At 39.8% G+C, this 27732-nt stretch overlaps 1 protein-coding gene across 1 annotated transcript; it reads left to right on the top strand.

Moving 5' to 3' along the window:
• Positions 1 to 1943: 1943 nt before the first annotated feature.
• LOC136671669 (granzyme M-like) lies at positions 1944 to 11280 on the top strand. The gene is made up of 5 exons (XM_066647444.1): positions 1944 to 2007; positions 5970 to 6120; positions 9183 to 9330; positions 10077 to 10328; positions 11069 to 11280. Exons 1-5 carry the CDS (start codon positions 1950 to 1952, stop codon positions 11210 to 11212), a joined length of 753 nt encoding a protein of 250 aa, XP_066503541.1. The 5' UTR covers positions 1944 to 1949; the 3' UTR covers positions 11213 to 11280.
• The last annotated feature ends 16452 nt before the right edge of the window (positions 11281 to 27732 follow it).

The following is a 27732-nucleotide window of genomic DNA, read 5'->3' as shown; positions in this document are numbered from 1 at the left end:
TCAGTAAGAGCCCAGAGTGTAGCACTCGCCTTATGTCACTGGAGAGTGGCATCAGTCGAACATCCCTTCGGCGGATATTAGCTACTCACAAATGGCACCCTTACAAACTCCAGCTGCTGCAGCACCTCAACGAGGATGACCCAGATCGGTGCACTGAATTTGCAGAATGGGCAAAACAAAAATTGGAACAGGACCCTCAGTTTACACAGAAGATTTTGTTCAGTGATGAGGCAAACGTTTATGTGAATGGTGAAGTTAACAAACAAAACCACTGCTACTGGTCTGACACTAACCCACATTGGATAGCTCCCTCCAAGACTGTTGGAACAAAAAAAATTGATGGAATGGTGTGGTATATGGGGTACAAAGATAGTGGGGCCATTCTTCATCAATGGATACCTCAAGGCCACTGGATATGCAAAATTGTTACATGATGATATGTTTTCCTCTTTATGCACTGAAGCTGGCACATTTCCTGAGTTTTTCCAGCAAGATGGTGCACCACCACATTATGGGTGTCAGGTCCAAGCATTCCTAGATTAACAGTTTCCTGGAAAGTGGATTGGTTGTCGAGGGCCAGTTGAATGGCCCCCAAGGTCTCCCGATCTGACCCCCTTAGACTTTTATCTTTGGGGTCATCTGAAGACAATTGTCTATGCTGTGAAGATACGATGTGCAGTACCTGAAACTATGGGTACTGGAAGCCTGTGCTAGTATTTCTCCTACGGTGTTGCTTTCAATGTGTGAAGAGTGGGAGAAGAGGGTTGCATTGACAATCCAACACAATGGGCAGCACTTTGAACACATTTTATAAGTGGTCAGAAACTTTTAAATAACTCATGAAAGAATAAAGTTACATGAAAAACAAATGTAAAATGTTTTTGTTTGAAAAAACAAAAGTTGGATCCAAAATGTCTGACTTCAAAATGGCCACCATGGTCACCACCCATCTTGAAAAGCTTTCCCCCCTCCCATATATTAATGTGCCACAAACAGCAAGTTAATATCACCAACTATTCCCATTTTATTAAGGTGTAGCCATATAAATATATATGTGTATAAGTGACTATAAAGTAACCTAAAGTTATTTATGTGCCAGTTTGCCATGGTCACAGAAGTTGGTAAGCTTTCTTTTGGTTCTCCTTTCCGTGTTAAACACAAGGAGCAAACCATGAAAAAGGTTTGGAAAGTTTTTAAAAATGAACACTTAATACACTTTGCAGGAGTTTGCAAAGATTACATTCCATTAACATGTTGTTTTTTATGTGATTTACTAATGCTCTATTACATTATGGTAAACAATTTATACCTATTTATTTATGTAAATAGTTACTTAACTGCAAAACCCTAGTATAGATATCCCCTTGTAGTGAATTAATTAAGAGTCTTAAGAGCACATACTGTAGACACATATGTTGTGCAAAATCACCTTGATATTCTACAAGCAGCTGTACATTAGCTTAAGATCACCATGCTCAATGCCAAGCATTACTAGAGGGGTATAAAACCCCCAGCACTAGAATGTGAACCAGTTAAACTGGATTCTCTTGAGTGATGGACCTACACCAAATACAGTGAGTTGGACTGATGTGATGTTTGTGATCGAGAACTAGTCATGCAACTTTAGCACCTGACATCATTAACCACTCCTGTAGCTCAGTGCAATCATGTTCTCAAAGAAATGTTCAGCCTCTGGCACAAAGCTTTTGCATGAGGCTGTTACTGCAATAATGTGGACAAACTATTTAGAACATCTGGGTTTGGCTTGGGTTTTAGGCAACTGACTGAATCATTTAACCATAGGTGAGGTTTTAAGGCCACAGTGGTCAGTAAATGACTCATTTCATATCATGAGAAAAAATGTTGGTCAACTGCACTGACCCACCTGGTTATTTAAACTCGTCTTCTTCTCCAAGGAGAACACAAACCTTCCTTCCCCTTACTGCACCATGGCTCTCCTCTCTCTGCTCCTGCTGGCTGCTCTGCTGCAGAACCTCAGCCACTCTGGTAAGAGTCACTTACACATACCATGCCATGTATAAAAGTTTGGTTTCAGATAGTTTTTTGTCTGTTTAGAAAGTAAATTTATATTTACCTCTTGAGCAAAATTAACTATGTTACAAATTCAAGTGAATAAAATATTAAGCGTCTTGCCCAAGGTCTCTATTTACTTTGTGTAGTGTAGTTACAAGGAATCAAATCCTTCTGCATAGGAGTAGTTGCAGTAGTTTTACTCACTACACACTACAACGCATCTTCATACATTACATATCATATCATTTGGTTCTGGTTTTAGAAACTGGTATATACCTCTGTTTTTCTATGAAAAAATTGGCAAAATTAGAGAGAAAAGCTTACAGAACGTGTTTGTAACAATATGATAAACAGGTGAACAAAAATGTATAAAAAGGGTTCCAAATATTTTTTCAAGCAAAAATAGTTAATTGCTCATCAATTTATGCAACATTTCATGAGGGAATTGTTAAAGAGTTCTTAATAGTTACTTAACTATTAGTAAGTAATTAATTAACTATTAACAATCAATTAACAAATATTAGTCAATAGTAACATAACATTTACAGGCAAGCTTACAAATGCATTATCAATATATTTATATTATGTATTATTAAGATTTTTTTTTTTAAGATTTTTAAAATTTGTTACTAACTCTTTATTGATTAATCTACTAAATATGTTTTTTGTATTATTTCAGTTGCAAATCTGAAATTACAAATCTCAGATGTCTTTATATGACAAGGCATTCCTAACATAATAACAGCTTATATATATATATATATATATATATATATATATATATATATATATATATATGTATATATATATATATATATATATATATATATATATATAGCATTGAATGCAAAACTAAAGTAGAACATAAAAATTCTTAATACTTTTCTGTTTATAAGTGCTTGTTAAAGTTTTGGAAATGCTTCGTGATGAAAAACCTATAAGTCATTTATTAAGGAATTTACAAGACCATAAGTAGCGTGTAATTTATTTATCTTTTATAACTGCTGACTTACCTTTAGTAACAGCTTATTAATGTTGGAAATTAAAATTAATGTGGAAATACAAACCGGATTCCAAAAAAGTTGGGACACTAAACAAATTGTGAATAAAAACTGAATGCAATGATGTGGAGATGGCAAATGTCAATATTTCATTCGTAAGAGAACATAGATGACAGTTCAAAAGTTTAATCTGAGTAAATGTAACATTTTAAAGGAAAAATATGTTGATTCAAAATTTCAGTGTCAACAAATCGCAAAAAACTTGGTACAAGTAGACATATGTGTGCTGGATAAAGGAAATTGAGCATATAACGAACAGCTGGAAGACCAATTAACAATAATTAGGTCAATTGACAACATGATTGGGTATAAAAAGAGCTTCTCAGAGTGTTAGTGTCTCTCTGAAGCCAAGATGGTAAGAGGATCACCAATTCCACCACTGTTGCGCAGAACGATAGTGCAGCAATACCAGAATGATGTTACCCAGCGTAAATAGCAAAGACTTTTAAGTTATCATTATCAACCCTGCATAACACCATCAAAATATTCAGAGAATCTGGAACAATTGCTGCGCGTAAGGGTCAAGGCCGTATAACTCTACTGGATGCTCGTGATCTCCGGGCCCTTAAACATCACTGCATCTCAAACAGGAATGCCTCTTTCAAGGAAATAACAGAATGGGCTCAGGAATACGTCGATAAAGCACTGTCAGTGAACACAATCCACCGTGCCATCTGCCGTTTCCAGCTGAAACAGTACAGTGCAAATAGGAAGCCATTTCTAAGCAAGCTCCACAAGCTCAGACATTTGCACTGGGCCAGGGGTCTTTTAAAATGAAGTGTGGCAAAATGGAAGACTGTTCTGTGGTCAGATGAGTCACGATTTGAAGTTATTTATGGAACACTGGGATGCCATGTTATCCGGATCAGAGAGGACAAGGATAACCCAAGTTGTTATCAACGCTCTGTTCAGAAGCCTGCATCACTGATGGTATGGGGTTGCATGAGTGCTTGTGGCATGGGCAGCTTGCATGTCTGGAAAGGCACCATTAATGCAGAGAACTATGTTCAGGTTCTAGAACAACATATGCTCCCATCTAGATGTCATCTCTTTCAGGGAAGACCCTGCATTTTTCAACAAGATAATGCCAGACCACATTCTGCAGCAATCACAACATCATGGCTACATAGGAGAAGGATCCAGGTACTGAAATGGCCAGCCTGCAGTCCAGATCTTTCACCTATAAAGAACATTTGGCGCATCATAAAGAGGAAGGTGCGACAAAGAAGGCCCAAGACGATTGAACAGTTAGAGGCCTGTATTAGACATGAATGGGAGAGCATTCCTATTTCTAAACTTGAGAAACTGGTCTCCTCTGTCCCCAGACGTCTGTTGAGTGTTGTAAGAAGAAGGGTGATGCCACATCAGTGGTAAAAAATGGCCTTGTCCCAACTTTTTGGGGATTTGTTGACGCCATGAAATTTTGAAACAACATATTTTTCCCTTAAAATGTTACATTCTCTCAGTTTAAACTTTTGATTTTGCTTTTTAACCATAGGAGACTTGAGACTTGACTTGGACTTGGATTTGTAACATCCCAAACACCCACTTCTTCCATCTCCATCCACCTGCCATTACTCTATACCCATACTGATAAAAGAACCAAATTTACATTATTGTGAAATACTAGGACAATATAAGCAGACATTAAGTGAAATTAGAATATAGTAATGTATAACAAAACAAATAATATTTTTTTCTTAAAATCTTCAGTGTTCAGTAGCACACAACTCTAACTCTATATATAAAAAAAAGGGAAAATGCTGTTCCATGACATGAACAAATTCTTTGGCTTTCTATGAAATTTAAGAAGCAGTTAATTAACTATTTACTGTAAAATAAAATATATTTTATTTTATATATATATTTTATATATATATATTATATATATTATATAAGATATTTTTTAAGATTCTTTATATAACTTATTAACAGTTTAGTTATTAATGGCCTAAATAATTTGTAATACTTGTGCATGGTAGGATTAGTATATATTTGGGTGTCATGTTGATCAGAAGTCACTATGACCCAGAAATAATTTTACAATGTCCAAATTAGAATGAAACTGTGTTATAGTCCTTTTGCTATGAACTGTAGCATTAATAAGCACTTCCTCAGGGTAAGTCAGGAGTTATAAAAGGTGAGTAAGTTACACTTTAGTTATGATTTTGCAGATTCCTTAGTAAATGCTTTATGAATGTAGGTTGTTCTTTATTAACTACTTCCACAACATAAGCACTCACTAACAGAAAAGTGCTTGTAACTGAGAATGGGTATGTTCTACTTTAGTTATGCAAGTGCTACAAGATAATGAATGAATTAATTACAAGTTTGTAAACTCACTTACAAATAATATGTTAATCTTAAATAAGTAACAATTAACTGATTAATAATCATTAATGAACAGCTTGCTAAGAGTTAATAAATGGTTAACAGGCAGACCTTAAAATAAAGTGTTACCAGAAGGTCTTCTGAAATCAATGGTATTGTTAGGCAGTTTGCCCAGCTTTTATTCTTCTTGGAAGGGTAAAGGCCAAAAAGTCCCTGTTCTTTTCCTGAAATGGAACTGCTGCCCCACTTTATGTGGAATGGAGACTTTGAATAACCAGATAACAGCTTATTCAAATTATATAATTCCCAGATTTGGATGATCACTTTTTGTAGTCAAAGATGTGACAACATATCCACATATTGTAACATATCCTCTTTCCCAGGCTATAATGCAGAAAGTTATTTTGATTTTTTTCATTTATTTTAGGTATTTTACGTTTTTATTTATTAGATTAGTTTTTCAATTTAAGTATTCAGGCAAATTCCAAAATTTTCAGCTTGGTTTTAAAAACTTAATGATAACTTCCTCGCCTTATTTCTCAGCCAGAGTTAATGTTGGTATAGTAAATGGCAAAGAAGTTGTACCCCACTCCAGACCCTACATGGTTTCTGTCCAGGAATATCGCAGACACATCTGTGGTGGCTTCTTTGTGTCCAATAAATATGTCATGACTTCTGCGCACTGCTATGATCGGTAAGATTTTTATTTACTGTGTTTCCTTGACAACATTGCTTAGAATTCTTATTTTCAAGACACAGAAGGAGAACCCATTTGTGTCCTTGTACCAAAATGTCCTCACATTATAACAAAATGAGATATAGTCCTATCCTAGACAATGAGGGGGCATGAGAGTTTGCTACTGCACTCTACAAATGCTTTGTGTATTTGGAGAAGGCGTATGACGATGTTCCCTGAGTGCTTTGTGAGTACGGGGTGCCAGGGTTGTTCCAGCGAGCCGCACGGTCTTTGTACTCTCAGAGTTTGAGTTGTGTTTGCATTTTCGGCAGTAAGGCAAGCTTGTGCAATGACTCCATCAGGACTGTGCCTTGTCTCCACTCCTGTTCCTGATGTTCATGGACAGGGTGGCAAGGCATAGCCTAATACAAGAAGTCTTCCATCGAGGGACTCTGTCAGGAACGCGGGGCGGACTGACGGAGGCAGATGCACTTGCTAAAACACAGTATTTATTGAAACATTATATGACAAAACAGAGATAGACAGACTTGAATGATAAGACAGAATGCCGGGACAGAAGGAGACCTAGACAGAGACTTGAACAGAGAGATTGTACGGGAAGAGGTAAACAGGGACCTGGAGAAGGAGGGCAAAACAGAGGACTGAACAAGGAGAGCTAAACAGAGAACTGAATAAGGAGCGCTAAACAGAGAACTGAACAAGGAGAGCTAAACAGAGAACTGAACAAGGAGAGCTAAACAGAGAACTGAACAGATACAAAGAGAGCTAGACTGAATAAATATACAAACAAACTTGAGACAAGGGAAGTGATAGGAACAAGACAAGGGAACGAGTGACAGACAAGACAGACAGACTGGAGAGTACGAACAAAAGTGGAAACACAAAGACAAACAGACTTGATAACAACATGACTTAGGAAAACGAACAGAGGAAACAACATGACCTGGGAGTTGAAATGAGAACATGACATGACACAGACAAACAGACCGGACTGAGTGACATAAAGCAACACAACAAGACTTTGAAAAGGAAACAACAAGACTTGGAATTGGAACAAATGACTGACAAGAGGAAGTGAGAAAATGGGACTTAAATACATAACACAGACAAGACACACCTGAAACAGATAACTAGGAGGACGGACAAGGAGGCGGAACAAAGGCGGGACATGGAGCCATGTGCTAAGAGAGTACTAAACAGAGCACATGGTGGGGAAAACACAAACAGGACGTGACAGACTCAGGAGGTGGCGTCTCTGCTATTTGCTGACAATGTTGTTCTTCTGGCTTCTTCTCATGGAGGCCTCCAGCGTTAACTTGAGCAGTTTGCAGCCGAGTGTGAAGTGGTTGGTACGCGAATCAGTACCTTTTCTCCTGGAATCTTCTGGAAACAGATGGCATGCTCCCTTCAGGTAGGGAGTGAGAACCTACCCCAAGTGAAGGAGTTAAAATATCTCTGGTTCTTGTTCATGAGCGATGGGAAGCATTAGGTGCAGCATCTGCAGTGATGCAGTCACTGTAACGGAGTGTTGTAGTGAAGAAAGAGCTGAGCCATGAAGCAAAGTTCTCAATTTACCAGTCAGTCTATGTACCCACTCTCACCTATGGTCATGAGCTATGGGGTATGAAAGAAAGAACGAGATTGTGGATACAATTGAATTGAGCTTTCTTCTACGGGTTGCTGGGCGTGATTGGGTGAGGAGCTCAGTGATTAGGGAGGAGCTTGTAGAGTCACTGCTCCTTCATGTTGAAGGTATACCACTGGAGGTATACCAGGCAAGTATAACCGGAAGGAGGCTTCTTTGATCACTCTTTTGCCACCAAGACTCTAAAATAAATAAACGGAAAAGTTGATGAATTTAGTAATTTATATCCTCAGTTTATAAATCCTTTTCAGACAGACATGACAGATGCTATACGTTAGGACATATGGGATTTTTTTCTCTCGTGGTCATTCCTTATTTACATATTACAACCATGTTTTTATAGATTAAAACATTAATAGTTCAGGTAGAGGATGGAGTGAATACAAGCATAATTTTGAATTGTCCTTTTTGCAACAATCATAAATCATAAATCCACAACATGTCAATTATTTTGTCACACAGTGCTCTATTACCTTGAATGAGGTGTTAAATGAAAGCTTATTTGCCCTATTGGCATTGATATAAGATAGTGCATGATTTTATGTAATTTTCCTGGGTTGAGGCTTGTGCCGTAAGAGCCTGGTTAGATTTTATTTTATTTTATTTTCATGTGGTGAAATAGCAGACCAACTGTATTTTATTAAACAATATGCTTGAAAATGAGATGCGATTTTGGCCATGGCTAAGGTCCCACCTACAGCTGAATGTGTGCTGCGCCAAACTTGCTCAGCTAAACAAAAATAGAGACCCATCAGATTCAAAATTATGCCTACATTCTTCACATTTCAATGAGCCATTATAGTTGACTAAATAAATCAGAGATTGCGTACTACATGTATTTAAACATGGTTGCAACCAAAGTGGTTCATTCAGGGCCTACAAAACGATGGCCACCACTTCTTCATGAACCACCATGAACACAAGGCCACTAGGGAGCTTGAATAACTGTCTAGTTCTTTATGTTAGGTAACAGACACCAATGTTGGCTTGAGTTATGAGAGAAGTGAAGAATCATTCTACCAACCCAGAGATAGAGACAAAGAGGTCAATTGTGCTCTCTTGGTCTCCTGGCCTTGCATGGCTGAGACATCACTTTGGATCAGAACCATCAATCTCTCAGTGATAGGGCCAACACGAAAGCCATTGTGCCACACCAGGGCACTTGTTAAAGGTTTAGCCTTTCATTGCGAGATACAGATCTATATCAGTCAGAAGCAAATTTTGCCAAGCATTCTGATGGAGACACCTGTGCCATTGTCTGTCCTCCCAGTGTCATGCAAACAGGATTTGATCTATTAGATTCCTATGCATATAGCTGATATTATTTTGGTGTGATATGAAATATATTTTATATATTGTGTTTGTTATTATTGCCTAAAATTGAACTAAGCCTTTTTTTATTTTCTCCAAACAGGAAACAGTCAATAAGGGTACTTACAGTAGTGGTTGGTGCTCATGACTTGTTAAACAGCAGAGAAGGTTCCCGCATGAATGTACAGTCTTGCCATGTCTACCCTAACTTCAATGCACAAACTCTGGATAATGATATCATGCTTATAAAGGTAAATATATACTGTAACACTTCAAATATGTTTAGGACAGTCATTCTCAAGGGATTTCAGGCAATATATAATAATACCAAAAGAGGATATCTGGCTTTCAGTAAAATAAGATTTTGTTTTAACTCTGTGGAGTCAAAAATGGGTCAAAAAGATTTTGAGTTTGTAAAACAATACTCACAAATGTAACAGACTTTGTAACTGTGTTTGAGCAACTACACACACGTAAAAGTAAAATCCACAAATGTATTGGAATGCACAAATTTAAAACAACAACAATAATAATAACTTAAAATCACAAATGTGTAAAAAAAAAGATTTGCATTCGTAAATCAAATGTCTTAAATGTGTGAATCAATGCCTCTCAAATGGCTTAAAATGTGCAAGATTAAACCTTTTTAAGGTTCCAAATGTGACAATGGGAGTTTTTGAATCAGGTGGAAAAAATCCACACATTCGCCTTCTCTGCTGCGTGTGCAAATCTCTTTTTGCAGTTGTGGATTTAAGACACTGTTTTGACAGCCAATTGATGGACCAATATGAAAGCTTTAGCTGGACCAATCAGATCGTGAGGTTTGTTTAACCAATCAGAACACTAATTTGTTGCTGTCAACCATAACGCTTTTTAATACACAGTCCCTGTATATTAACTAGGCAGAGTAGTGTGGTTACATAGGATGACAGGACATTTAATTCTGTCACATTGTTCAGGCTTGTTGATAACACAGCAAACATTAATCTTCCCAAAGCTGCGTGGAACTGTGATCCAGAGCCAAACAGTGAATTGGATACCCATCCCTCTAACTACTGAAGAAGGCATCCCGGTCAACATGGGCTGCAGTGTAGTTGGCTGGGGGAAAACTGGGCAAAACAACCCTCCAAGTGCCCGTCTTTTGGAGACACAAACCCAAATCATAGATAGGACAATGTGCATTAACAACTGGCATCGTCGTCCTATAACCCAGAGTATGGTGTGTGCAAGAGGTCCTGCAACTTGCAAGGTACAAATGATATGGTATCTCATTATGGTGTTATTAAAGATACATGGCACCTACAACATCATTCAACTGTTATACACCTGGTATAAGCCATTACACATGTATATGACTGCTGTCTGATTAAAAACACGTATCTTTTCAGGAACAGGAAAAGACTGTATTTCTCTGAGGGTAACAGTAAAAATAAGCCACAGAAGATCCATGTTTTAGCAAAAGCAGAGTCTATCATTACTATTCTTGATTGAAATCAGCATAGATAATCCTTATTGTGATTAATTATAGCCATGCTGGTCTAATATTTCATGTGAGTAAACATGCTATTAGTCGTTAACTTTAGCACGGACACTCAGACAGTACCTGGAGCACAGTGGAGGAGGGAGATACACAGTTTTGATGGACAAGTCTAGCAGCCAATGGAGATATTCGTTAAAGGAACTGTGTGGTTTTTCAGATTTTCAGTGGTCATGTAAAAAAGTGAAAACAGCTAAAAATGGAGATATGTGTTTTTAAGACAGTGATGACATATATGTTTATGTCATTTGTCATGTAGACGTATGTAGATGTCCAGATATAGTTTTCCACCTCACCTAATATGTAACGTCAAAGGACACGTATTCAATCATACAATTAAATACATTTCTTGAATTTCCCTCTGGGATCAATGAAGTATGTATGTATGTATCTATCTATCAATCTATCTGTCTGTCTACTCAGTCCTACAATCATTTGATTGTTGTTAACAGTTTGATTCTGGGGGTCCTTTGGTGTGTGGAGGTACAGCAGTGGGTATCGTTTCCTTTGGTGAAGTTCCGTGTGACTATTCAAGAAAGCCAAATGTTTACGCCAAGATCTCTGCCTTTCTTCCTTGGATTAGGTCATTCATCTAATGGATGTAATCTGTGATTGAATCTAAAAAGAAGCACTTGTGTTATCTCTATTTCAATAAAAGCATTTTTCAAGCATATTCCTGTGTGTTTCCTGTATAACTTAGTCCATGAAATAGTACTCAAACAGAATGATACAAAAATATAAAGCCATTTATGGCGTATGCCTGATCAGAGAAAAAAGACACACCAGCTAGACTTAATGACTAAGTGGCAAAAACATGTGGTAATGTAATGTTGCATCGTCCCACTATTTAAAAACAGTGTGAATCAGTGCATATAAAATATTTACCGGTTCCTACTGGTAAAGACACAACATCAGGCTTCTAGATGGTAGCACTCCATAATGACATAATGATGTTGACCACATTCATAACACCAAAGGTCCATTATTATTTCAAGAGGCTTCCTTTTGGTATATCATCGGCACTCGAACATTTCCAAAAAAGGATTTCTCAGTTGATTGATGGCATTGATGGAGTCCTGCGTCATGCTGATGATGTTCTCATCACAGTAAAGGATTCGGCAGAGCACAACGACACAGAGTGCAACAGAAATTTAGAGAAGCTGGGCTCACTCAATGAAAAATGCCAGTTTACTTTGACTGAGATCTGTTTCCTGGGACATGCCATACATTCTCAAAGCATCAGAGCTGATCCAGAACAGAACAGCTGCAAACACAACCGGAGACACAAAAGTGTCTCCTCAAACTCTGCCACTACTTCAGCCAAGACAGCAGGTATGGATAAAACCCACACACAAGAGAGAGACAGCTGTGGGCACTGCACCTACACCACGCTCATATGAGGTGGAAACCCCGGATGGAGGAAGGCTGTGCAACTGTTCACATCTCAGAGAAATACCATAAGAACATAATTACTAGGTCAGGATATCTGCCAAAGGCCCCTGAAAGACTGGATCTGTGAACATTACATGCATGCACAAATACAGGGTGGGCCATTTATATGGATACACCTTAATAATATGGGAATGGCAAGACACCCTATGAGACCACCCATCTCCCATGCTACAGTTAGCAAACTGCTTGCCAAGTTTCGTGAAACTGGTTCAGTGTTGGATTTGCCAAAATGTGGACACATGAAAACTGTCACTAATGAAGAAACATCAGTGGCTGCCATAGCTTCATTCAGTAAGAGCCCAGAGTGTAGCACTCGCCTTATGTCACTGGAGAGTGGAATCAGTCGAACATCCCTTCGGCGGAAATTAGCTACTCACAAATGGCACCCTTACAAACTCCAGCTGCTGCAGCATCTCAACGAGGATGACCCAGATCGGTGCACTGAATTTGCAGAATGGGCAAAACAAAAATTGGAACAGGACCCTCAGTTTACACAAAAGATTTTATTCAGTGATGAGGCAAACTTTTACATGAATGGTGAAGTTAACAAACAAAACCACTGTGATTGACACTAACCCACATTGGATAGATCCCTCCAAGACTGTTGTAACAAAAAAAATGATGGTATGATGTGGTATATGGGGTACAAAGAGAGTGGGGCCATTCTTCATCAATGGATACCTCAAAGCCACTGGATATGCAAAATTGCTACATGATGATGTGTTTTCCTCTTTATGCACTGAAGCTTGCACGTTCCCTGAGTTTTTTCCAGCAAGATGGTGCACCACCACATTATGGGTGTCAGGTCTGAGCATTCCTAGATTAACAGTTTCTTGGAAAGTGGATTGGTTGTCGTGGGCCAGTTGAATGGCCCCCAAGATCTCCCGATCTGACCCCCTTAGATTTTTATCTTTGGGGTCTTCTGAAGGCAATTGTCTATGCTGTGAAGATACGAGACTTGCAGCACCTGAAACTACTGATACTGGAAGCCTGTGCTAGCATTTCTCCTGTGGTGTTGCTATCAATGTGTGAAGAACGGAAGAAGAAGGTTGCATTGACAATCCAACACAATGGGCAGCACTTTGAACATATTTAATAAGTGGTCAGAAACTTGTAAATAACTCATGAAAGAATAAAGTTACGTTAAAACCCCAATTTGTGAAATTGTGAAAGTGAAATTCCCAATACATTTGATGTGTCACAAGACCCTCTTCCCATTGAAAAAAAACAAAATTTGGATCCAAAATGGCCGACTTCAAAATGGCCACCATGGTCACCACCCATCTTGAAAAGTTTCCCCCCTCCCATATACTAATGTGACACAAACAGGAAGTTAATATCACCAACTATTCCCATTTTATTAAGGTGTATCCATATAAATGGCCCACCCTGTACAATGACCCACAAACAGGAACCACAGACATGGACTATAGGACAACCACTCAAACAAGAAGCACCTAGGAACTCATAACAAGGGGGGAGGACCACAAAGGAGACACAACGAGACAATCGAGCAAAGGCGGAGACAAGGAAGAAACAGGAACAAAATAAAACAAAGAGCCATGTGCTAATGCATACTTGACAAACACAAGAAACAATGAGACACAGACAGCAGGAAAACACCAAACAGAGCTATACATGACAATTTAATAATTATCGTTAGGAGACTTTTATAATTATTAAACCTATTGCTTCATGTGTTTAACTTGTTTTCAGGTGGGTAAGTTAAGCCCACCACAAATATTCACACCTCACTATGTTGACTCAGCATTCTCTTCTTCTTGTTAATATATGACAAACCGGCTTATTCACCTCCCTGCTTCGATAGCAGAAAAGAAACTCATTACTTGCAATGGGTTCATTTCAAAGACCACTGAGAAAGATGACAAGTAAGGGATATCCAGTACTCTGCAAAGGTCAGAAACCACCTTTCAGTTCATTCATTTCCAGTCTCTAGGACAGGTTATTCATTTTCAGGAGATGACTCTGAGGAGATTAGATATGCATAACGTTGAAGAATGTAACAGAAAAAGAGGTCTTAACAGGTGATGGCAAAACATGAAAAGTGGACACTACAGAATCAGTACTTAGTAACAACCCACTACCCTTTGACACAGCTTGTCAACACTTTTTTGTAGCTCGTTAAGTGTCTTAATTATTGTAACTGATATTTCTCCAAATGCCTTTTCTGAAGTCCTCTACTTCTGATATTTTGCTGGGTTGTCTTGCATGCACTGCTTATTATACTAGCCTACATTGTGTATGATGTTAAGGTCAGGGCCGGTTGAGCCATGTTCCAAAATGCTTCAGTCGGCCGGTTGAGCCATGTTCCAAAATGCTTCAGTCTGTTTTAGGTAGTTCATGGTGAAGTATGAGGCATGATATTTATTGATACATTTATGGTTCAGAGTTTCAGAGTTTGATATTTGCTTCCAAGAGTTTCTGGTATGTTGTGGAACACGTGCAAAACTGTCACTGGTGCAACACAACCCCTAAACATGATACATTTACCCCATGCTTCACAGCTGTCAATGTGTATTTTTTTCTCTCTTTGTTTGTTTGTTTTCACACAATTCCTTTAATTCTGTAAATATAGCTTTGCTGATTGTGGCCTAGGAGTTTTTGGAGCGTTTACAAAGCTGAGTTGGCTTGACTAGCTGTTTTGTAGCAAATTTCACATACTGAGATGGTGAAAAGCTTCAAGAACCTCCAAAAACTCAGTTTGGTAAGTTTGAGTTGAGGGGAAGTCTCAGTTGAGGGGAGTTTTTACATCCCTTAAAGAAAGTTAACAACTAATCGTTAACTTTCTTTATGATTTATTAACTCTCCAGACAGTTTGTGTGCTCGAAACTGATCTAATTTGTTTACAAAGTCCCAGTCTGTAAATGAGTAAACAACTGTCTCAGTCCTGTATGCTAGGTTTCTCTCTCTCTCTCTCTCTCTCTCTCTCTCTCTCTCTCTCTCTCTTTCTCTCTCTCTCTCTCTCTCTCTCTCTCTCTCTCTCTCTCTCTCTCTCTCTCTCTCTCTCTCTTCTCTCTCTCTTCATATGGCAACAGAGAGAACAATCCCAAAAAATTGAAAAGCACAAACCGAAATAAGGATATTGCTCTATTCCTGCTACATAGGTGGGTAATATTGATTCAGATCACTTAAAGTGGAATTGTCTCCAAATTTGGGAGACGGCAAGCAGCATGAAAGTAAACACAGAATGAAAGTGCTACAAAGCTAAATAATGGGAGTTACAAATGAGATTCTGTGGTAATTCAAACAGTGAATAAAACGTACATACAAGATAAACTTCAACCACATAGTTTATTTCCCCTCAAACACACTGTTACACCTTAAAAGACGCAGAGCTACTAAATGTAAACAACTAGAGAGAACTGTATTTCCCCACTGTCATACAGGTTCCCTTGAAGGGAAAATGTTCAATGAAGTTGTATTATGCATCCGGTCACTTGAACATACCAACCCACACTCTAAAATAACAAACTTGGTTTGGGGATAAACATTGGATAAAACAACTTGTTCTGATTTTGCTCTTCTGGAGTAGTCTTGAGCTGGGAGGGTTGAACTACCCTGAACTACCAACTCCAGGGAGTCTAGACTGGTCTCATTCAGCTTTCCTGAGTAGTTTCTTTAGTCTGTTACATCTGCTGCATTGATGACACTCCCCCAACACAGTGCCACATAGAAGATTGATAGACTGCTCTGTGCTTTCCTGCAGACTGCTTTGTTGTTACATGTCCAGTGTTCCAGAAGAACTCCCTTGAACTTGTGTTTTCCACCCTCTCTAATCCCTCTTCCCTCATAAATACAAAAGATGGTAAGAATTTGGTCTTTCTGCAGTCCAATACCATTTCATTTGTTTTCTAAAACTTAGTCACACACAAAAACCCTTCTGGGCCCCCCTCATGCCCCTCATGCAACGATGCTAGCAATATGTGACAAGCCAAATTCAAAGTTCATTCGCGAACTTTCCGCCTCTAGTTTATGTATTAAGAGTGGACATCTAAGAACAGAGTGATAATACCATAGTTATTCTTCTTTCTCCATGGGTCATTTCTGTTCATTACCTCTCTCTTAATGTTCACAGCAAGTGGAGATGACAATGCAACACAAGTCTGTGTATAGAGGCCTGGAAAGTGAACATTGGTGGGTGCTCACCAGAGGCGATTGCTCTAAGACTGCAAGGAAGCTCAGCTTCCCCTAAAATGTCAAACAATAGGTGATCAAATATATACTGTTGTGTGTACATGTCATTGAATAAATATGCACTACAACACGATCAACTTTTGTTCAGAATCAGCTTCTTATCACTGGTAAAGACGCGGCTTTCCTCTCAATTATTCCCGCTTCACAGTGCTTTAAACAGTCCACAAAGTTCAATAGTGAAGCCGCGAAGTGCAGCGAAACTAGACGAGTCATTGGATAAATGCTGGGCTTTGTCCCACCCATTGGATGCTCAGCGTCTCTGGGGGTCTATGGGGCAGTGGGCTGAGGCCGACTGCCTTTTTGATTGACAGCAAAATGAGCGAATCAGCGATCCTTTGGTGTAGAGATCCGTGGGAGCATTACATTTTCATTCTGTTCTGAGTTGAACCAGTGACTTTCTTAATCCTCTTAATGGAATTTCCTTTGTTAAAAACGACTAGCGACAAATCGAGCTTCTATTTCTGGTGGGGTTTTTTTGTAGCTGCTTGTGTTTGGAAACTGACTTCTATCGCAGTTTCTGTCCAGTGGGTGATGCTGAGCCCTTCCACCGTCACAAAGCACTCACAGGCGGACACACTTCACATGGGCCAAGGCCGTTTAAGCAGCCTAGCTCTGCTGTCCATTGAGAGGACACTAGTCAAGTCCCTGAAAAAGACGCCTTGTTGGTACGACAGGGACACAGATCATTTTCTTAAAAAGGAACGGAGGGTAGAATTTACGTATAAATAAACCGACACATTTTATGATGTAGGCCGAAATTGAGCTTCCCCTCCTTGAAAGACCAGCATCCGCCACTTGTGCTCACCAATGACTTCTACCACCTGTTTCCAGAGGTAATGTTATTGAAATGAACGGAAAGTATTTTTACGGTGTTCATCAGTCTGTCAATGCTTTTATAGTTTAAAGATAATAACTCACAACTTGATAATCTTTCTTTAATGGCTTTACATCTGCTTTAAGAATTATAAATAAAGCATTGTTTTCCAGGTCTGTGTGCTAGTGCTAGCTTTGTGCTAATCAAACAGCTGAATGGAAAATTAGCTGTCTGCAACCTCAGCGGCACTGAGGAAAATCTGTTTATTATTTGTGCAGATTTCTGTGCTGACCGCCAACCTCAGCACAGAGTCGAGCATCACCTCTGTGACCCACTCACAGTTTCTTGTAAGAGTTTCCTGATAATGTACTCTCACTAAATAAGCAATTACTCTTGATATTCTGAGTTCCTGTATTTATTCATTGTTTTTCTGTGTGTTTTTCCAGCAAACAAAAGTGTCCAAGACGTACATAGGAGTCACTATCGAGGATGGGTGCTTTCGTTCTTCGGAGTCCAGCAGCACCCATATCCTTGAGACTCCAGTAGTTCCACAGCCAGCTTCCAGGCCTCTTGGACCACCACTTGGCTCCACTGAACCACATTTTTATTATATCCTTTAATGCATCTTTCATTATACTTACCTTTTAGTTAGTGTATTGTGTAGCATACAGTTTACTTTGTGACAGTTGTTCTTATTCTGCTTTAGTCATTTTACTTGTACACAACTGTTATTTTACATGTTTATTAAAATATGTGTGTTTTTTTTACAGGTGTCATAGACATTACACCATCATATCTCTCTCTCTTTCTCTCTCTCTCTCTCTCTCTCTCTCTCTCTCTCTCTCTCTCTCTCTCTCTCTCTCTCTGTCTTTCTCTCTCTCACACACTCTCTCTCCACTCTCTAACTCAACCTTTAAAATACTATTTTCTTAGTATTCATTATGTGTTCATTTTTGAGGATTCCGAAAAAAAAAGTAAAAAAAAGTAATAAGTAAAAAACCAAAAAGCTACATTAGACTCTGATAAACTAGACCTACCAAATAGGAAGTGGTTTTATTGTACTGCTTTAAAGTAAATAGTTTTTAGTTAATTTTTTCCCCATTGACTATTGGTGGATTTAGTAGATTTACAATTAAAGACTTTTGCTTTGCATACTGTTACCCCCCTTTTACCCTGTACTTCAATGGGCAGGACCCCACAGGATGACCACATAGCAGGTATTATTCTCAATGCTGCAAGGACATTGACATGGTGGTGGTGTGTTAGTGTGTGTTTCACTGGTATGAGTGGATCAGACACAACAGTGCTGCTGGAGCTTTCAAAATGTACCCAGGAATTGTCCAAAGTTTGTGTTAGTGATCCCCTGGTCTTTTGGTAACGGGAGGCTGTTGGGTATGTATTTTATATATTAATAAACTGTTCTCAGTCCAGCAGTGACTCTGAGGGGTTTAAAAACTCAAGTAGCACGGCTGTGTCTGAGCCACTCACACCATTACACACATACACGGTTCAGGGGGGATCCTGACCTTTGACCAACAGGTTGAAAAATGGCTAGGTATGCAGGACAACAACCTGTGGGGTTTAAAAACAACAGCAGCACTGCTATATCCACTCATACCAGCACATCACTTGCTATCAGACCACCACCAAGTCAGTGGTGCCCATTGTAGTTCTGCAACTACAGAATATAATCCTCTTGTTGCTCTGCATAATGGGCGGCACGGTGGCTTGGTGGTTAGCACGTTCGCCTCCCAGCGCTGGGATCTTGGGTTCAAGTCCCATCTGGGTGGAGTTTCCATGTTCTCCCCGGTTTCCTCCGGGGGCTCCGGTTTCCTCCCACAGTCCAAAAACATGGAGGGTAGGTGAATTGGCTTCTCTAATAACTGTCCTGGTGTGTGAATGAATGTCTGTATGTGTGAGCCCAGATATGGATTGGCGCTCTGTCCTGGGTTAAACCCTAGATGCAGTCCTCCAGGTGGACGGTCATTTCTGGTTGAGAGTACGCTGTGCGCGTTTGGCTGCCGCTTCTCGTGTGTGTGAATTGAGCGTTCTGAGAAGTGTAGATTGTAAAGCGTCCTTGGGTGTCTAGAAAGGCAATAATAATAAGTATAATAATAATAATTTGTTTGCCCACTTTCACTGGCTGTATATGTGCAGTTTGTAGTTCTACACACACAGACAGTAGTCATGTTGCTCCACTCCATGTTCTTTTTAATCTAGTTTTTAATCTCATTCTCTTTCTTCACCCACTGCTTTAGTATTTGTAATGAGTTTGAATATATATGCTAATGCTAATTCTAACCCAAGTTCCAAGTGAGACGCAAGGTGGGTTGAATATGTGATTGTGTTTTAGTGATGTAAATATTGGCAGTAATATATAGCACATCTTAACGAGTAGCCTGGCCTTTGACTCTTCCTCTCTGTCTGCAGGGAATGTCGCTCACTGTGTTTAGGTTCCAGTCGCTGAAATGGGGATCAAATGAGGAGACCTTTCCCGTGATGTCATCCACCGTCTTCTAGCCCCACAGCACCCCCACCACAACTCCCCGTACGTACATTCCAGTAAATCACTTTTCTGTAGTTGACTGCTGTTTTATATATAGTGTTATATGTATGGATGTGAAAGATATTTTAAGTATGTGTGATCCTGTGTTAACCATTGTCTTCCTTCTATTTTTCTCTATGTGTGTTTGACAGGAGCCTCCACACCGAGACAGAGAGCAGGGAGCACCACTGTGTGATATGGTAACTCCTATTGTATAAAAATTAACCTATTTTCATTTGTATACAAAATGTAAGAAGATATATAACATTCAGAATATGAAGAATATTAATCATACTGTTTGTTGTTTTCCTCAGGAGGAGTCAGTAAAGGAGGGGATGATTTGAAGTGTCTGCCTTTGACTCAGAGCTGGGAGAGTCCAGCGTGGGGACTGGTCTGCAGCAGGCACCAGCATGTCCACGGCTGAGACGAAGAAACACTTGTTCTCATACTTTGTATGAGGACATCTGTCATTACTCCCACGTTCTATAGATTTCATGGAGACCACCACTGGATCTTGAATCTTTTTTGGTTTTAGAGCAAGGGGAAGGGTTGCTGACTGTAATGACTGTATAATTACATAGTGAGCAATAAAAGGAAGTGCAGCCATCGTTTTCCAATAGAGAGATGTAAGGCGCTGTGTTAGTGTTATTATTAATCTGACTTGAGATCCTTTCCCAGTTTGTGTGTGTGTGTGTGAAGTGAAGAAGTGCATGCAGCACCTTGTGACTCAACCTCATTTCTCGGAAATGGATAGATTGAAGCAGTCTGCACCTTGCATACAGAGATGCGGTATAAATATCATAACATTCAAACCAATATATTGTAACATTAAAGCTACATAAATGAAGAGGAGTCTGATTTCATTTGGAGAATGGATGAGAAAGTTTGAGCGGCTTAACATGGCGCCTGTATACGGAGAAAAAAGAGCCAATCTGCCTCATAAAACCAGAAGCAAAAAAGCCTTCCGTTTGTTGTGGTATATGCTTGAATTGAAGGCAGAATGAGCTGAAAAATCAATGTTTTGGGATTTAAAAAAGGATTAAACATCATCTATAAAAGGAATACCTTATCTATAAGGAATATAGGTTTGAATGAATGATAAATAATTCTTTATAAAATCTGGGCTTGATATGAAAAGCCTCAATAAAACAAAACTGACTTAATCATCTGTGTATGTCTGTTATTTAAAGAGTCTAAAATAATGACATCCTTCAGGGCAGATTCTTGTCACCAGATGGCTCCACAAGAACACATATAGACAGATGAGTTACAGATGAATAGAAACCTGCATAAATGTGTGGAGGAAAAATAGATACAGGCACTTTCATATTGCATTATACAGCTAAGCTAATAGCACCAGTTAACATGCTGCTTTGTGGCAAGCACATCCGCACTGTCCAATGAAAAGTGTATCTGAATTTTTGGCAAATTTAATTTTAATACATTATTTGAACACATGAATGGACCAATAGAAATTCTCCAAAATGACATCTTTTAATGTAAGATTTTTTTCCTATAAAGTTGCTATTTTGGAGATAAATATTTTTCATTGAATAGTGATGATATGGTGAAAAAGCCTTGGTCAAATGTCGCACCTAATTGCTGAGAATTGATCTCACACACACACACTGCTTCTGGTGGTGCTGGAGAAGACCATGCTGCTGGTGGTGCTGCTGACACTGAAGGGGATATGGCTGGTGCTGCAAGCTTGTGTGTAATACGTGGCAGCTGGTCTTTGGCTGATCAAAAATGGTCCAATGAGGTTGGCTTCCAGCTTGCCACCCTTCCTCTGCTGTTTTCTTCTGTTCTGCATCCACTTTAAAGTCTGACTTGGGCGTGCCAGACTTTATCCTCCGCTGTGTGGAGTCCTGAACCTTTTCAACATTTCCTTCTACTATGTTTTTGATTTCATCCATTTGTTTAATGTCCTCTGACACTGCCTCTTCACTAATGATGGCCTCAACACTACTGTCTACCTAGAAGCAAATAGATGAACATTTAAAGCAGTGACATAATACATTGTTGTTATATAGGAACATTTTGCACTAAAGACAATTAAGCTCACGTACACAGTGGAGAATTACATACTACAATGTGCAAAAGTGTTGAATTCAATAAGGTGTGCAATGAATAATTAGCAATAAATATAAGGAACCTACATTTTGTTTAGTTATCCATATCGTGGAAATCCATAACTTTTTTAAAACAAATCTTTGATTTTTACTATATTTATGTTTATAAATGTATATGGAATGTCTAATAAAATGTGTTTGACATGCTTCAGTGATGAATATAGCCACACAATCTTAGGATTACCAAATCTCATCAATAACAACACTTTTTGCTCATTCAAAATAAATTTAAGACTTTACTATGCACAGTGGAAATCAAAAATCAAAGTACAGAAACGCTGCCGACTTCTCTGGGCTTCATCAATTGACAGATGTAAAGTGCAAACATCAATTATGTCCTGATGACTCAACTTATCTTAATTTTAGAGTTACAAATATAATTTTCTCTGGGACAAGCTCTCTGGTTGCGGCTTGCATTTCTTTCTTTTTCGCACTGTTCTTGAAAAACACTAAAGTGATGTGTGTAAAAAGACCAGGGCAATGAGGTCAGATTGAAAAGTGCTAGAATCAGCACATACGACATAACATTCCTCTAAAACAACTGAACAACTGCTGATGCAAGACATTCTGGTATACCTGGCTGATATCAGTCACATGACATACTGGAATCCAGAAATTGTGTTAAGGTGTGGTGTGTAGCTAATAAATGCCAGTTCTGCGTACAGTACACCATACCCAGATACCCCTCAATTACTCAAAATGTAATTGAAACAAATTCACCAACCTGGTAGTGCTCAGGGACTTCTGAAGGGTAGCGAGCCTCCCTTCCAAACATAAGGTAGTAAGGTGAGAATTTTGTAGTAATTTCTTTTTTGGTACGTAACCCAAACATCAGGTCCATACCAAGCACATGTAGGATCTATATAAAATACCAGTATAAGTTTCATGGTTATAACAGTAATGTAGCCAGAATTAAGAGGGGGTGCCTTTTCAGGCAGGTGGACTGCCTTAAAGAGCATCCCCCTGTAGCACTCTTTCTGTACACACAAATATGGTTTGTTTCTGTCAGTACATATGTAGGATCAATATAAAAAAAACCTGTATAAGATTCATGGCTAAAATAGTAATGTAGCCAGAACTAAAATTGGGAACATTTCTTTCTAATTCAACTATTACTATTGCAGTTATGTTCACGCAGTGGCAGCATGTAGATGAGAATTTTGTAGTAATTTCTTTTTTGGAACGTAACCCAAACATTACTGCATCTACGTACTCATCCCACATTTCCGGCCTCCCCACAAGTTTGCTCAGAGTGCTGAAATACAAAAGAAAAATAAAAAAAAGTGACTTATTGCTTCTTAGCCATTCCCGAACAAATATAGATTTAAATATTATATTTTTTGTGGATATCACAAATGGACTATGTATAAATGCATTGATTCAGGAACAAAAAAATTCCCTTTCATTAACCTCTGGATTGTCCCAATCATCCTCTCCACCAAGCCATTCGTTTGAGGATGATAGGGAGAGCACAGACTTCTTTTAATTCCCAGCTTGTCACAAACACCCTTGTTGATCTTTTCAAATACAAACCATATTCCAAAAAAGTTGGAACACTAAACAAATTGTGAATAAAAATTGAATGCAATGATGTGAAGATGGCAAATGTCAATATTTTATTTGTAATAGAACATAGATGACAGATCAAAAGTTTAATCTGAGTAAATGTAACATTTGAAAGGAAAAATATGTGGATTCAAAATTTAACAAATCCCAAAAAAGTTGGGACAAGTAGCAATAAGTGGCTGGAAAAAGGAAATTGAGCATTTAACGAACAGCTGGAAGAACAATTAACACTAATTAGGTCAATTGACAACATGACTAGATATGAAAAGATCTTCTCAGAGTGTCAGTGTCTCTCTGAAGCCAAGTTGGTAAGAGGATCACCAATTCCACCATTGTTCCGCAGAAAGATAGAGCAGCAATACCAGAATGGTGTTACCCAGCGTAAAATAGCAAATACTTTTAAGTTATCATCATCAGCCGTGCATAACATCATCAAAAGATTCAGAGAATCTGGAACAATTGCTGTGCGTAAGGGTCAAGGCCGTATAACTCTACTGGATGCTCGTGATCTCCGGGCCCTTAAACGTCACTGCACCTCAAACAGGAATGCCACTGTCAACGAAATAACAGAATGGGCTCAGGAATACTTTCAGAAAGCATTGTCAGTGAACACAATCCACCGTGCCATCCGCCGTTGCTTAAACTCTACAGTGCAAAGAGGAAGCCATTTCTAAGCAAGCTCCACAAGCTCAGACGTTTGCACTGGTCTTTTAAAATGAAGTGTGGCAAAATGGAAGACTGTTCTGTGTTCAGATGACTTACGATTTGAAGTTCTTTATGGAACACTGGGACGCCATGTCATCCAGACCAGAGAGGACAAGGATAACCCAAGTTGTTATCAACGCTCCGTTCAGAAGCCTGCATCACTGATGGTATGGGGTTGCATGAGTGCTTGTGGCATGGGCAGAGAACTATGTTCAGGTTCTAGAACAACATATGCTCCCATCTAGATGTCATCTCTTTCAGGGAAGACCCTGCATTTTTCAACAAGATAATGCTAGACCACATTCTGCAGCAATCACAACATCATGGCTACGTAGGAGAAGGATCCGGGTGCTGAAATGGCCAGCTTGCAGTCCAGATCTTTCACCTATAGAGAACATTTGGCGCATCATAAAGAGGAAGGTGCGACAAAGAAGGCCCAGGACGATTGAACAGTTAGAGGCCTGTATTAGACATGAATGGGAGAGCATTCCTATTTCTAAACCTGAGAAACTGGTCTCCTCTGTCCCCAGACGTCTGTTGAGTGTTGTAAGAAGAAGGGGGGATGCCACACAGTGGTAAAAAATGGCCTTGTCCCAACGTTTTTGGGATTTGTTGACACCATGAAATTTTTAAACAACATATTTTTCCCTTACAATTATACATTCTCTCAGTTTTAACTTTTGATCTGTGATTTGTGTTCTATTCTGAATAAAATATTAGATGTTGGCACCTCCACATCATTGCATTCAGTTTTTATTCACAATTTGTTTAGTGTCCCAACTTTTTTGGAATTTGTAAATACAAACATTCAACAATGCATGCATCATTTTATTTTGGGGCAGAAAAGTCTCAGTTAGTACAAAATTACCGCATTGACATACTTCCGGTCCTGGTCAGTGAGAATCATTTTTGGTGCTTCAATTTGGTGAAAAAAATTCACAGTGCACTCCGTTACTTCATCTGCACACATAGATCTAAGTGGATAGGCTTGTGGCCATTTAGTGAGGTAGTCAACCAGTACACAAATGTACTGATACCCTCTTTTGGTTGTCACCAGTTTGCCAATTAGGTCCATACCAAGCAGTTCCAAAGGCTCTGCTACCTTGAAAAACAGATTGAAGAATTTCACTTCAAACAGTGTGTGGATCCCTGGATCACCACCTTAACGTGGTGGAGGGGTTTGTGTGCCTGCGTGAGCCTAGGAACTATGTTGTCGGGGCAATAGCCCCTGATAGGGTCTTCCAAGGCAAATTGGTCCTAGGTGATCGGCCAGACAAAAAGTTGTCCATAAAGACAAGGATGAATATGTTAGAAACAGGGGCACAGCCTCCCTTGCATGGAGTAGACACACAGTATGGGCTCTGGAACCAATCTCCTTGAGAGGGGCTGGATGCTCTTTCACTCTGGAATTGCCCCGGGTGAGAGGCGTAAGGCAAGAGTGGCCTTACTCATAGCTCACCCAGCTTAGCGCCTGTATGTTGGGGTTTACCCCAGTGGACGAGAGGGTAATTTCCTTGCGCCTTTGGGTTAGATAAAGGGCTCTGACTGTTGTTTGTGCTTATGCACCGAACAGCAGTTCAGAGTACCATGCCTTCTTGGGGATCCTAGAGGGGGTGCTGGAGAACACTCATTCTGGGGACTCCATTGTTCTGCTGGGGGACTTCAACGCTCACGTGGGTAGTATCAGTGAGACCTGGAGGGGCGGGATTGGGAGGAACGGCCCAGCTGATCTGAACCCGAGTGATGTACAGTTATTGGATTTCGGTGCCCGTCACAGTTTGTCCATTACGAACACCATGTTCGAGCATAAGGGTGTCCACAAGTACACCTGGCATCAGGAAACCCTAGGCCGCATTTCGATGATTGACTTTATAGTCATATCATCGGACCTGCGGCCATATGTTCTGGACACTCGGGTGAAGAGAGGCGCTGAGCTGTCAACTGACCACTACCTTGTGGTGAGTTGGATCAGATGGTGGGGGAGGATGCCGGACAGACCTGGCAAGCCCAAACGTGTACTGAGGGTTTGCTGGGAACCTTTGGCAGAGGAAACTGTCAGAAAGATCTTCAACTCCCACATCCAGCAGAGCTTCGATTGCATCCCGAGGGAGACTGGTGACATTGAGTCCAAATGGGCCATGTTCCGGACCTCCATTGTTGAGGTGGCTGAAAGGAGCTGTGGCTGCAAGGTTGTCGGTGCCTGTCGGGGTGGCAATCCCCGCACTCGGTGGTAGACACCCCAGGTGAGGGGGGCTGTCAAGCTGAAGAAAGAGTCCTATCGAACCTGGTTGGCTTGGGGGACTCCGGAGGCAGCTGACAGGTACCGAGGAGCCAAGCGGCTCGCGGCTTCGGCTGTCGCTGAGGCCAAAACTCGGGTGGTGGAGGAGTTCGGTGAAAACATGGAAAACGACTTTCAGTCGGCTCTGAGAAGTTTCTGGCAAACCATCAGGCGACTCAGGAGGGGAAAGTGGTTTTCCCCCAACACTGTATATGGTGGGGGTGGGGAACTGTTGACCTCGACTGGGGATGTCATTAGGCGGTGAAGGGAATACTTCGAGCATCTTCTCCTTACTATGGAGTGTGGTAAAATGGAAGACTGTTTTGTGGTCAGATGAGTCATGATTTGAAGTTCTTTATGAAACACTGGGACGCCAAGTTCTTATCAACGCTCCGTTCAGAAGCCTGCATCACTGATGGTATGGGGTTGCATGAGTGCTTGTGGCATGGGCAGCCTGCATCTCTGGAAAGGCACCATTAATGCAGAGAACTATGTTCAGGTTCTAGAACAACATATGCTCTTTTCTAGACGTCATCTCTTTCAGGGAAGACCCTACATTTTTCAACAAGATAATGCCAGACCACATTCTGCAGCAATCACAACATCATGGCTACGTAGGGGAAGGATCCGGGTACTGAAATGGCCAGCCTGCAGTCCAGATCTTTTACCTATAGAGAACATTTGGCACATCATGAAGAGGAAGGTGCGACAAAGAAGGCCCAAGACGATTGAACAGTTAGAGGCCTGTATTAGACATGAATGGGAGAGCATTCTGTGATCACCAAGACTGGAATATACATTAAGGAATGTATATTGGTATTATTACTTAGCTTGTGTTTCAGTTCCTGTTCCTAGGGGAATGGCAGCGAATTTCCTGTCTCTCTTTGTGCTAGCCGAAGGGCACACGGTGAGGTATAGAGAGGGGGAGGGAAGAGCTGGGTTTGGGAACCTGTGAAAGGGAAAATCAAATAAGTAAAACTATTAACAAACTATGTACATAGATAAACACTTACCAGTGAAGCTGGAATGAGATGTGCTGGGGATATCTGTTATTGATTATATTGAAGGGAATAAATATCTTCCTGTGAGTAACTTTCTTACCCCTTTGCCAGAGTTGGGTTAGTCGGGTAACACAGTGGTAAAAAATGGCCTTGTCCCAACTTTTTTGGGATTTGTTGACGCCATGAAATTTTTAAACAACATATTTTTCCCTTAAAATGATACATTCTCTCAGTTTAAACTTTTGATCTGTGATTTGTGTTCTATTCTGAATAAAATATTAGATGTTGGCACCTCCACATCATTGCATTCAGTTTTTATTCACAATTTGTTTAGTGTCCCAACTTTTTTGGAATCCAGTTTGTAATTTGTTGTTTCTGTAACGATTTAAGTTAATTAAATGGTTTACA

The sequence above is a fragment of the Hoplias malabaricus genome, chromosome 16 (assembly GCF_029633855.1).
Source record: "Hoplias malabaricus isolate fHopMal1 chromosome 16, fHopMal1.hap1, whole genome shotgun sequence".
Lineage (NCBI taxonomy): Eukaryota > Metazoa > Chordata > Actinopteri > Characiformes > Erythrinidae > Hoplias > Hoplias malabaricus.
This window is presented reverse-complemented; position numbering and strand designations above follow the sequence as displayed.